General features: G+C 31.8%; 1 protein-coding gene across 2 annotated transcripts in view; it reads left to right on the top strand.

Moving 5' to 3' along the window:
• The first annotated feature begins 7 nt into the window (after positions 1–7).
• Positions 8–13903, top strand: part of LOC106684738 (Golgi integral membrane protein 4) — a 42235-nt gene continuing 28339 nt past the window's right edge. For both annotated transcript variants that reach the window (XM_014426989.3, XM_014426997.3), the window contains exons 1-8: positions 8–502; positions 599–777; positions 3097–3246; positions 3327–3470; positions 5924–6013; positions 6088–6195; positions 6551–6610; positions 10968–11100. In XM_014426989.3, coding sequence (XP_014282475.1) covers positions 322–502; positions 599–777; positions 3097–3246; positions 3327–3470; positions 5924–6013; positions 6088–6195; positions 6551–6610; positions 10968–11100 — 1045 coding nt within the window. In that variant the 5' untranslated portion in view covers positions 8–321. The remainder of the gene's footprint in view (positions 503–598; positions 778–3096; positions 3247–3326; positions 3471–5923; positions 6014–6087; positions 6196–6550; positions 6611–10967; positions 11101–13903) is intronic.

Below are 13903 nucleotides of genomic sequence, written 5' to 3'. Positions count from 1 at the left end.
GGTATAGCGCATAACATATGGAAAATCGAATTGCAGTAGGTTAAAACCTAGTGTTGTTGTTACTGTATGTTGTGTTCCAGTTGTTATTGAAGTAGGACAATAATTGGTGTTTTTAATAATGGTGAAGTGAAATATTTGTATGGTGTTTTATGTTTATATTCATTTAACATTTCATGAGTTCTTCAAGGGCATCTTAGAGCTAATGCAACTTTCACTATATTAACTGCTTATGTAATTTTAACTAGTGATTTTTACCACATATTAATTCAGTTTGTTTAGTTTTTATATTTTTTAAATAGTGGTAACATAGATATAACAGTCATGAGCTCCTCTAGGTTAGTAAGGGGTGCTAAAACCCGAATGTTTGCTATTGTTTGTTTGATTTGTGTTCTGGGTGCTGTTGTTTTTGTTTTTCATGGAACTCAATCAAAATTAGCTGAAGTGCAAAAACTAGTTAATAGTTGTAATCAGCAACAAGAATCATTATCAGCTCAACTACAAGGTATCATTCTTTGTATTGTGTATATCTAAGTAGATTATCTTTAAACTAATCTCTATAATTATTTATGTCCAATTGTATTGTTCTATTTTGTTTAAGTAATTTTTGAGTACAAAGTAAGGCTTGAAAAGTCTTTAACTAAAGAAAAAGAAGATCATAAATTAACGAAGGAAACACTTGAAGGAAAATTAACTGATGAACGAAAAGTTAGGGAAAAAGAAAATCTGGAATCTAAGAATAAATATGACGCATTAGTTCAGCAGAATAAGTTTTTACAGGTAACTTACTTTATTTTATATTAAGTGGTTTGGTTGTTATTTTGTATCATTAATGGATAATCATCTTGATAAACATTTGAGTTTTGTGGCAATATTAGATTTTTGTTTAATTAACTTGATATAACAGTCAGTCATGATTAATTTTCACTTTTTAGTTTTGTTGCTTTAAATTGTGGTTATCTTTTATACTATCCTTTAATCCATGGATAAAATGCTTTTTTATATGCCCTGAATAGATGGGTACAGTAAAAGTATGATTATAAGCTCAATTAAAGAGAATAAAAGAAATAATGTTTGAAACATCTCCATGTTTTAATATTATTTGTAAAGAGGATTTAGAATTGTCTTCAGGGACGTGCTATTTCTTTATTTATTACATCCTTTCAAGGTTGGATTTAGTGTTAGAACGTGACTTTCTTAAGTCATTAACTTCCTTATCTCTAATATATTATATTAGAATTGGCTTTTATAAGCTCTTTTGATAAAAACCATTTTAATCTTTCTATCCAATATATATTTAGAGAATTTCATTTATTAATAATAATCTGTATAGAGTAAATTAAATTTTAATTTTCTTTATTTATATCTAATTCATCACTATTAGTGTAAAATCCTTATACCTTTTTATTTAGCAAAATATATGAAATCTGTTAATATTTTCCTGCATATAATGGAATTTATTTGTCAGGTGTTTCTGATATTTTAATGTATAAGATATGCCATTTTATTTATTCATCCAACTACATAATCATTCATATATTCTGTATGATAAATTTGAAAGTATATTATAAAATCTTCCAAATTTGAAAGTTTTATAGATTTTGGTGAACATTGCTGTTTTGACCAATGTTGATATTTTAATAGCTTTTCATAAACATCTTAATTTTATCTTGATCTGCCTTGTGTTATTTTTTTTTCAGTTTTATAAGCCACAAAGCTTACTCATAAACTTGCTTGTTTTTAATATGAGGAGGTTTGATCTCAAATGTCTGAATTCCATTTTAATATTAAAAATAATCTTAAGATGTCACTCTACTGGTTTTATTTTTATTTAGGTTTTATAGTCTAAAAGTTTCTGGTATTGGGATAATATATTATTGCCATTTATTGAATCACTAATATTAATCACCCATAGACAGTATATTTCTTTATTTTGGATTTCTTAAGATTCAGGACCTAGTTAACAACAAAAGTCTTGACATGGCTAAGCATGAAACATGGCTCATAAGTGATAACTGAGGTTACTTAGAGATAAGATGGGGATGTTTTTTAATAAGTAGAGAATTTCTTAATGTTATCTATCTAAAGTTTCTAAAAGAAATGTAAATCTAAAGGAAGTTAATGCTTGCTAAAATATCAACTTTCTGTAATTTTAAATTACTCATTTCATGCCTGATGTTGTTTAGGGATGTGAAATCTGGTCGATAAGACTAGAAAACAATAAACTGCTATAATATTAAATTAAATAATGTTATATTATTCTCTCCCTCCTCCCAAGAAAAAAATATAGTTGACTGGAGAATACAGATTAAATACAGAGAATCATAAGACTTCCAACTAAGTAATATAATAATTTAATTCAATAAATTACTTGAAGGGGACTAAGTACTAAATTGACATGCAGCACTTATTTTATGAGAAATTAATGTGATATTAAAGATGTATTATTGTTGGCTGATAAATACATTAATATATGCAAAAACCTGAAAGTATCTCAGAATTCTCTTTTGAGCAACCTAATTATCAATATTTTCTAAGAGGGTATTTTCCTTTGTTCCAAGTCAGGAGTGTGGGTATAGCACAGATGATTCAAATTCTGTCTTAGTGGGCTGCATATAGTCCAAGTTCTAGCATGATGGGCCGCAGACTTTCATAAATTAGATTATATATTCACGGATCTTGTAAATTTGGATGGGCTATAGTTAAATGAGGTTTACTAGTTGTGTCTATATTAGTGTAGGATGTGTTTTCTGAGCCTTGTTATACCTTGCCCATAAAAATATGGCTGAATAATGGGAAACACACTGCATTGAAACTAAAATTTCTCTCCACTGTATCTCCAAAAGGTAGGTTTATTAGGTTACCAAAAATAAATTTATTTATTAATTCTTGTTTTCTACAAATTTTCACATTTGTCAATGAATGAAAACCAAAATAATTCCTCCTTTTGTGAAGTCCATTGAACTTGTTGAGGGGAAAGAGTTTCTCTCTCTCATATGAGCTGTTTCCATTTCACTGTTCCCTTATTCATTTTGGAAGAGCTGTAGTATAAGTAATATAATATATAATATATTTTTAATATAAAATTATGGATTTTAGACACAGCTTGATGATTTGAAAGAAAATGAGAAATCTCAAGTTTTTAAACTGAACGAAGAAGCTGAAGACTTGAAAAAGGAGTTGGAAATGTTAAGGAAGGAAAATAAAGACTTACTTAAAAAGAAAGATGTCGATTTAGAACACTTAAAGGTTTGATTGATTATATCTATATTCAATGTATTTATTCTTATTATTTACATTAGTAATATTTGCCTTTCTTACTTTTATAGAGTGAATACTTGAAACAACAGGATGATATTATTAAATTAACTCAAGAAAAGGAAGATCTTAAAAATCTTATGCCCAAAAATAACCAGATAGATCATTTAGATAAGGAAAATTACCAGCTTAAAGAAGAAATGGAGAAGTTAAAGGTAAGATTTAGTTTTATTTAGATTGTTGTATTATAATAGTAATTTTGATTGGTATGAACACATCCATAATCTGCTCCTTTAAGTTGCCAAACTCTTAAAAACATCTGGCCAATAATTAGGTCAATTTCGCTTCCTCACTATCTCCTATTGGGTAGTTGTGCCCAAAATTACCTTTATTTCAAGTATTAAGAATATATTTTTATTTTTTATTAAATTTTGTTTTTCATAATACTTCTGCTCTTGGTAAAAATAGTTAATGAAATTTAATAGAGCTAACACTGGACTATTTCCATACTAATCCCCAACCTCTTTCCAAATTTATACCAAATCGAACCAGGTGTCTTCAAACTATAGGTGTATTGAGAAATTTAAGTTTGCACATTTGTTAACCAAAATACCTTGTCATCAGTGAAAATTTCTAACATTTATGCAAGGAATTATAAACACTAAGCCCCAACTTTCTTCCAAATTTTAACCAATACAAACAACCACATTTTTGAAATATTGGTTAAGGAAAGTAATTTTACACATGCATAAGCGATAGTAGTTGAAAGAATCTAATAAAATTTATACTAAACACATTTTATACTAGTCCCCAACTTTCCTCCGGAATATAAAATATATTTATGCGTCATCCCTTAGTGAAATTAGGTGATGAAATCTGGGTCTGAAATCTGAAACCGACCCACAAAATTTCTGAAAATTTCATCAAAATCAGATTAATAGTTCATTCAATTATATCCGAACATAAATTTGACTACAGGCAGACGTGGAACCAAATTTGTTCCTTAATATTTAAAATGTAAAATGCTAGTGAATTTTTTTTAAAATTCCTCTATGGATACAAAGCTTCCCTATTTTCGGTAATTGGACATTATACCAATAGAACATGCCTGTTAGTTTTATTCTTGTTTAACAAAAAAATTATTTTTAATAAGAAATGATTTGTAGGCTCGGGTTGCAATGTTCTTGAAAGGAAAGGTAAATAAGTTCTATGTTACTTCAAATGCCTAATTTGGGTTGATAAATAATCGACAGAATTATTTATACTTAAAAAATCAGTTAAAAGAAGTTTTTTAATAATTATTGTTTTTCTTTCCCTCCACTTTTTTTTTTTTTTACTGTCAAATGACTCACTTTTACAGGGTAAAATTTTAGCAAAATTTTATATCCCATTTCTGTGAAAAAAAATAATAGAATAACAGTTCGTGAAAAATAATACTATTCAGTTAGTTTTTAAACTTATTTAAAATGTAGATTATTCTGGTAGTTGTAATGTAATCTTTTCTAATTAGACAGACAACTTGGATAATGTTTAAATATAGTTATAACAGTAAAACTACTATTAATCATAATTTATTTTTTATTTTATTAATCTTTGGATATCTGTTTTAATGAAGAAATGGGTCGTGCTGAAAGTTTGTGTCACGAGGCTTGAGTTTAAACGTGATTTGTTTTAATACCAGACCGATATTTCTTATAGCTCTACTATCCGATTAAATAGAAAACAAGGACATTTAGAGTACCCATGTTGCTAACCTAAAAGCAAAGAGACCAGTTTGAAGTTAACTTAGCTGATCCAGCTTTGATAATAATATGAAAGCAATATTCGATAGTAATATTCATGAAAACTGACTGAATGATTAATTGGTACCATGTCAATTGTCAAAGAGAAGATATTTTGAGGTTAAAATCATTGATTGGGTAAGAGGAGATGTAATTGATGGTTCAAGTAAGTTCAATAATGAACGTATATCCAAAATTGTAAATCTATGCTGAATGGATAGCTTGTTACCTTTGTGGTTGTGTCCTTTTTAGTGATACTTTATGATTAGTCTTTATATTTTTTGTATAATCAGGTTGTTGGAAACCCAGTCCTCTACTTCAGGGATCCAATTTCTTGCAATCCTAAATTGATTATTCCACCATTACTTGGTACCATCTCTGTTAGCATAACCCATAGGAGGCAGAGATCGGGTTTTGCCCTCCTTAGTAGGGTACACCAATTCTGCTACCTTGATTACTTCCAAGTAAAGGTCGAAAATGTAGTATGTGGGGAGGAAGAGATTTTGTTAGGTCCTACCTTACGAGGTTGAGTGTGCAAGATTTGTAGGTTTGGGTTCTCAAAGTTTTTTAATATTATTTTTATGTTATGTTTATATGCCAAGCCATTGCTTCTTGAAGATGTGCTATCACTTGATCAAAAATGTACTAAATATATAGGTTTTAAATGTTAGCTTTATTCTTTTTTCAATTTTAATCTAGCTTAGAATGGTTTCTTTATGATTATTTCTTGAAAAAAACTTGATGATGAAAACATTAAATTAATTGTCTTATACAAAATAGTTTAAAAATGAAACTTGATAAGAATTTAAAAAAAAAGTTTTGGAATTTTTTTACTTTATTTATTGTTTACTGTTTTGTAAAGTTCATTATTTATTTATTTTTTAAAGACAAAATTGTCAGAATGTGAAGATACGAAACCGAAACCGAAAAAGGAAGCCGAACCACAGCCAGATACTAATGTTGGAGTCATGCCCAAGGTAAATTTAATCTCAAGGAAATTATTGTTGTTCATTAAAAATTATCATTTTTTATTTATCTATTTGGTGTTTAGATGGTCTATAGTGGACAAAAGATTAATGGTTCGACCACTCCAGGATTGAATCCTGATGCACTCAACAATTATGACGTGTCTTCAACGAAGCCTATTAAAGAACCTGAGGTATGTGATTCTAAATAATTATTTTAACTATTTCACAATTTTGTGACTAAAGATAGTTTCTATCCATCAAGCTTTTATTATAATCTGTTTTTATTATTACATAAGTTTTAAACAAAATCATGCATTATTTGGTCTATTGTCTTTATTTTTTGTGAGTTAAATTATCAATTTTCATTGTAGAATTCTTTTGAATAACAATGTTCAAAGGAATAACGATCAATGATTTACTATATAATCTTCTTAAAGTCATAATTTGAAATACTCTAGTTAAGTTGTTCAGCATGTTATATTTGCTTATTACTTAAAAACAATTATTAACTGTTCCTTATTTTAATATGACTTTGAATTTTTGTAGGTAGCTATCAAGAAAAAACCTGATGATCAAGTTGCTCAACCACCGAAAAGACCTACACAGGTTAGAGAATACTTTTTTAATATAAATGATATAAAAATTAATAAAAAATAATTACAAAATAATTTCATTCTGAGACTAATCATAAGGTGTTTGTCAGCAAAAGAATGAGTCATTGTTGGAAGATTTGCTATTATTGTTAAAAAGAAGAAAAGAAATTACTTTGTCCAGTTTACTACTTTCACATTTCACATGTGAGAGATGTGTATATAATTGTTTATATGAGATTTTTCATTTTATGCTGAAAATAGTGCATTCCAACATCCTATATTTATTGTCTGTTTCCTTGTAGTATGTCTTATCTGTGGTAAACCATTCCAGCATCCGAGGCTTGTTTGTCTGCCTTTTAGTCGACTTTTTTTACAATGAGTGAGAAGCTAGCCCTCTGTGTTACCCCTCAACCTGGAGGACCAGGGTCATATCAGGGTCTTCCACCTCTAGTAGTCACCTTCACTATGTCGAGTCCTCTACTTCAGAGATGCAATTTCTTGCAATCCTAAACTGATTATTCCACCATTACTTGGTACCATCTCTGTTAGCATAACCCATAGTAGGCAGAGATCGGGTTTTGCCCTCCTTAGTAGGGTACACCAATTCTGCTACCTTGACTCAACACTCTAAAGCAATGGAAGAGCGAGGAAGGGTATTGAAAAAAAAGAGTGATAAAAGATTGGAAAGCTATTGGTATGATAAATTCACTGCTCTGGTGCAACAACATTTATATGATGGTGAATTAATTAATAATTAAGGCTTTGGTAGAAAGCATAACCCTCTACAGCTGTAAATGTGACAGCTCAAAAAAATCACCAGGTAAAAGACTTGTGGCTGTAAAGATGGTTTTTTGGAGGAGTTTCGGCCAAAGCCTCACTGACACAATGAGTCAGAAAGGATGGAAGTAAGAAATAATGTACTGGGGGTAATGAAAGAAGGAAAATTGAAATGGTTTGGCCATATGGTAGGATGACAGTGAATGACTTCCCAAAATAACATTTGAGTAGTAGGCCGAGTGTAGGAGTAGGAGAGGAAAGTCTTGTGTCTGGTGGAGGGATGTAGCTGAAAATATAACAGGTAGAGAACCCAATGCAATGAGCAGGGAGGAGTGGAGAAGCTGACTTGAGGAATTTGGCTGGGGGAAACTTCAATTTATGAAGAAAATACTTATACTTTTCTATGAGGTTATTTTATGTTTCAGTTATTTAATTATATGTTATACCCTCATAATAATAAGAATAAAAATATATTTCTTGAGCAACTAAATTGAATATAAATAATATAAACGAGGAGAAGATGGGGGTAATGAAACCGTACCCCCAACCATCTTCTCCTCGTTCATCATCCACGATCAACTATCTCTCATAATTATTAATAATATAACAATCAATTTGAGAAATACATACATAAGATAAATTACTGGTTTTGGAAAAAAAAAAATACTACTACTTGTATCTCCTCGCCGAAGTAATTCCACTGATCGCTGTCCCAGCTGAGATGTTTGGTGGTAAAGTCTCTTTTCACCTTTTGGGGCCAGATAACCTAGTCGCATTCAGTGTGGCAAAGGAATACCTGATAAAGTCTCCATAACTTTTATTTGATTTCTTAAATTATTATTTTCAGTTAATAATTTTTCTATAATCTTGTCCTTTTTTTCTTTTTCTTTTTTTGCCCTTTCCTCCATAGCCATAAATTCAATCACTTAAAATTATGGAGTGAATAAATGAAGATTAAATGGAATGAGAGAGAGAGTGGTTGGGTAAAACTTATTTTGAAGAGGGATTAGCAAAAATAAATCTTATATCTTCTGGTGAAACTCAGTTATCTGTACTGGACGAGGAGCTAACAATAGATAGTTTTCCATTTTGATTTAGGACCTGAAGCTTTGGTAAGTATATTATGAAAGTACTCTGCTTTTATACGGGGTAAAGAGGAATGGGTGAGACTTCGAGGAAACTTGGCGGAATAATCATTTGAAATGTTGGTCTGTGTAAAATGTCTTTTGGCACATCTCTTCTTGTCTATAGATTTCTGAATTAACCCTTCGTAGGGGGTGGTCAAGGATTCCCAAAATCAGGGCGCGGTAAGCCTGACAGACATACTATACATAAAAATTCGTAAAGTCCCTAAATCGCCGTATTTAACTAAACCGAAAATTCCCAATCATCTTGAGGATGTAAACAATTAGGGAAAAATATAAAATAAATTTAGAACATTTCTTATTATTTATATAGGTACAGAAACCAAAAAAAGTCAAAATGTGGAATTCGCATATCATGGTTATGAATATAAATCAAAATAGGACCTTTTATCCTCGAAAAAAAATTCTAAAAGGAGTCAGACTTGAAGTTGAAATGTGTGGGGACAGAAATAAATCAAATTCATCGTCCATCAAAGCCAAGACACAGGAGTAGTTTGTGAGCCGATGTATTCCTGTTTCCACCATGCAATCACAACATCTGGACCGCTTTTGGAGGTGGGGAGGGGTTGATTTTGGACAATCATCAGGCGGAAGGGATCTTGAGATGAATTTTCAAAGAGGTTTCAATGCCGGATTTCAACTGGCTTCTTTGCTGAAGTTGTCCGATACACAGTTCATGTGACAATTCTTTGGGGAAAACTCTTCTTGGAATTCATTCCAATTGATTCCCGAGAGGAATAACCAAAGAATTGATTCCTCCCAAGTTCAACATAGTGTAGAGAACAGTCTCCACGTTGTATGTGGCGCACATTTGGTTAGAAGTGTCACCTCCAGTTTTGTGAGCATTATAATACGTTATGACCTCAGTTTTTTTTTTTTTCTCCAGTACTTTTATCAATGACTTTGGTTCTGAGCACAGAAGAAACCAGGACCTTTTTCCTAGATTTTTTAATGAATTCTTCAATAGTTATTTCAGTATATCTTTGATTATAGGGAGACCACAATACCCCGGCCTTTTTGGTTTCAACGACGAAAAAGTGTTGGCAACCTACGTCGCAGGCAAGAATAAATGTTTACAAAGGTGCAATGAACCTGAAAGACCACCGGAAAGGTGCGGTAAGCCTGACAGGCACACGATCCCCATTCATAAACGGTAATGGTACCTGATGAAAATGACTAACACAAGTATCGAAAAACAGTGAAATGCTTGAATTTACTATCTAAAGTGAAAAATATTGACCTTAGTTTTGTAACGTCATTGGGCGCGGTGAGCCTGTCAGATCAAAACACGTGTGACGCCCTTTCTTGACGGCAAGAGATGACCTGACTGGACATGTTGGAACCACCCCACAAAGTTAGGAAACTACTGAGAGGTAAGGGTCACACTCAGCCCCTTTTTGGAAAAGACAGCAAAAAAACCGAATCCTGTGCCTGTCAGATCAGCCGCACCCGATGCAGGGTTAATATAGGGAGCTGGGGAGAATTTGAAGGTTTTGAGAGGTGAAAGTTGATTAAGAAATGTATTGAGATTTGATGAGACAGTGTGAAAGGAGAAGATAGGTTCCCTAGACCAGGGTAATTAACACCATGAAACTGGAAACTTGTTAGGAATGATAATAGATAGGGAAATGTTTTAGGAGATTTGATAAGATTGTGGTGTAACATGTTCTCAAAACCCAAGGCGTTGAGTTTTGAGAACTGAGCTATGCGTCTTTGTTGGAAGGTTACAATAAATAAGTCAAGGGAATATGTCGTCTGTGAGGTGTATTTTATCATAATGGTTGAAAAGAAGATAAGTTTTAAAGTCACATGGAATTTATTATATTATTGTACAAAGAAATGTAGGTGAGAAGAGATGGCTCAAATGCTAAATTGGGTTTCACTTGTGTAGGGTAGTAGACTGTAGCATAGAGGAGATAAAATAAGAGAGAAGATATTTCTACAAATAAACTGTCTAGATGTGGAGTCACAGAAGGAGATTTGAAAAGAATTTTAACGTTCAAACTAAGAACAAATAAACCAAGTCTTCCACCGCTTCATTCAATTCGATCATGACGGATGAGTGTGTAATTAGAGATACTCACTGAATAGTATGTGAGGTTTGGTTTTAGCTAAATTTTTGAAACAGCAATAATATGATAAAAGTTATGGATGGACATAATCGATGAATTTGTTAAAATATGCAGAGAGGGATCGAAAGTTCAAATAATGAAAGGATATTACTTAAATGGTAAGAAAGAGTGATGGAATGTACATAGTGAAAAGACTTGAATAGTATATTAAAAATTAAGGAAGAGGGGACATTTTTTATCATCATTTCTAAAAATAATAGTAATAAAAGTAAATTAAAAATTTTATATTGGTTAAAAAAGTAATCTGTACAGATAAAAATTCATAATTATGTAAAAAAAATGCTATTGCTTTATATTAATTAATCATTTATTTTAGGAAAGTGTAAGACCCCTGCCACTCCCAGGACAACAGGAAGCAGGCCAGTCTGAATTTGGACAAATACCTGTACCAGGTGGGCATGACCCTCTTGGGAACACTCTCCATAAACCAAACACTGGTGAAAATCAAGGTGAATCAATAATTATCTCTTTTGTTTGTTTATAATTTTGCTTGGATGCCTGGTTACATTTTATATTCATCAAAACCATATTTACCAAAAAGGCTTGTATCGACCATTCTTTTGTGATACAAAATAAATTACTATTTTTCACCTTAGAAGACTCAATTTCCAACACGATAAGGATGGTTTTACCTTGATCTATTCCTAAAAGTTTTTTTTTTCCTCCTTTTTTATTTAATTAATCTCTAACTGTCTTCAGCTCTTGATGGTGTTGTGTTCAAATCAACTTTCTTTTTTTTCCGGCAAAGGTGTTCCACGGCCACAGAGGGCCTAATGTATGCCATCTTTTCTCTTTTTAAAGTAGACCAGATGCCTTTGTGAATCTGGATATCATATAAGGATCAACTGTCTCGCAAAGTTTATGACTTTAACTACGATCTTTACCAAATGTTAGGAATCGTATCCTGGATAGTGACATCTGCAAACGATGTGGTACGCAGTTTCTCATCATCCTTTCTGCAGAATCTGCTGATTGATGACTCTGTTAGCCTCATTTCATAGAGATGCTTATTCAACTGACAGTGTCCTGTGTATAGTTCTATCACCCATCTTAAAGTGTCCTGTGTATAGTTCTATCACCCATCTTAAAGTGCTCCTGTCCATATTAAAAAGTGTATTACTTCTTTTTGGGCAGGAGCCCTTTGGGAACATCTTGGTCTAGTCTTCTGGTGTTCTTTCAAAGTAACCCGGCCTTACCCTCAGCAATCGTTTTGAAATGCCCCTTCACATGACTGAGACTAATCCCACATATGGTGTTGGTTGTAAAGGGAACAGAACTTAGATCCTTTCCTAGCGAAGTAGTCCGCTCTCTCATTGCCTTTAATGCATTTGTGATCAGTCATCCATTCAACCTGCTCTTTTTTGGCTAAAGAGAGAGATTTCAATATTCTTGTACTCTTCCAACAATTTGGAGCGGGTTACGTAACTACCTAGCGCATAAATGGCTGCCTGACTATCAGTAAAAATTGTGATAAGCCTGTCCCTCGTACTTTCTTTTGGGCACAATTGGTAATTGCGAACACCTCAGCCTGATAGACCATGGTGTCCCTTCCTAATGATATGGAGATGCCTTCATTAGGTCGATCCATCCTCCATATTCCTGCTCAAGAGCCTTGTTCCATTAAGGATCCGTCTGTATTGCAGTTTACCCCATTGTAGGATTCGAGTTAACTTGCCCATAAGAATTTTAGTTATTGCTTACTTCTCCAGTTTAAAATAGTAGTGAGGACAAAATATTTATTCAGCAACTTCTATTATATCGGATAATAGGAGATCTGTGCTTATTAACAGGACTCATATTAGCAGCTTCTTGTTGAAAATCACATTGTGCATCATGTTCCATCTCTGGAGGTCTGGGATAGAATCCTCGTTATAGTGCTAGATATCTATCACTAATGGTACAGTTTAGTTGGAGTTTCTTTTTTGTCTCTAGTCTTGGGTAGCATTTTGAGCTGTGTCAGTTTAATGTTTTTCTTCAATCCATCAAGTAATTTTCTTATTTAGTATGAATTCCAAGCATGTATGTATATCAGAAATGTTTATATTTTTAATAATCTTTATGCCAAAGATGTTTCAACTATGGTATTATTATAACCGTTATAGCTTTACTGTTTATTAATAAATATCTGATCCACCTATGTATGAATACTTGAAAAATGATTCAATTTGCTTTTCTATTAATTGTCATTCCTCTTCAAAATTCGTGTTTATGTTTTGTTTTGTGTATTACTTATTTATTTTATTTTTCTTACATTAGTGATCCTTAACCTTTTCAGTGATTCTAGTTTTTAAATAAATACATAAATCTAAACATATGTTTTAAATTAAAAAAATAAAATTCAATTAAAAACAATTTACTTTAAAAATGAGTTTATCATATTGAAAGAAATACCTAAAAATGCTCATATAAAATCTTCAAATATTCTTTCAAATGATGACTTGGTCAATATAATAGTTATTTTTGCATTATTATACTTCCTAATTGATATATCGATGAAAAACAACACATGAGTCATAATTTACATCTAATAGAAATGTGACTCCTCATGGATGAGATTTTTATATAATCTCTCCTTCCTGCTGTGAATTTTTTATTAGTTCTCTTGATCAAAATTAATTAGTTGCTCTTTAATGGTCAGATGCTAAGCATGTATCTGCACAAGGAAATTCATATAGTACACTAAAAAATTATATTAATTTCTTGGCTTAAATAAATATTTCCCAAATGTTTAAGTCAAGTCTGACCATTATATTGACAAATGTTGGTGTCGTAATAAATCACTTAATGCTGTTAAGCCATCATCTACTGCATTTTAAACAATAAATTGAGAGGTAAAGCATCATGTATTCCTTTAGTGTTACCTCTCTAACCTCTGTGTGAACCAAACTAGTCAGTCTACTGTAGTTACTGCAATTGATATGACCTGAAGGAAGTTTATTTATTTATTTTTTATTATAACTCCAAGGACTACTATTCTATTAACTCCAAGGACTAAGGCACTATTCTATTAACTCAAGGGCTAAGGCACTATTGTACTAACTCAAGGACTAAGGTACTATTCTACTAACTCCAACGACTTAAGCACTAATCTACTAACTCCAACGACTAAGGCACTATTCTACAAACTCCGAGGACTAAGCCACTATTGTACTAACTTAAGGACTAAGGTACTATTCTAACTCCAACGACTTAAGCACTAATCTACTAACTCCAACGACTAAGGCACTATTCTACAAACTCCAAGGACTAAGG

Source organism: Halyomorpha halys, unplaced genomic scaffold, assembly GCF_000696795.3.
Source record: "Halyomorpha halys isolate HHAL.00 unplaced genomic scaffold, Hhal_1.1 Scaffold30.1, whole genome shotgun sequence".
In the NCBI taxonomy this organism is placed as follows: Eukaryota; Metazoa; Arthropoda; class Insecta; order Hemiptera; family Pentatomidae; genus Halyomorpha; species Halyomorpha halys.
The sequence above is the reverse complement of the archived record's forward strand: the minus strand, read 5'-3'. Positions and strand labels throughout refer to the sequence as shown.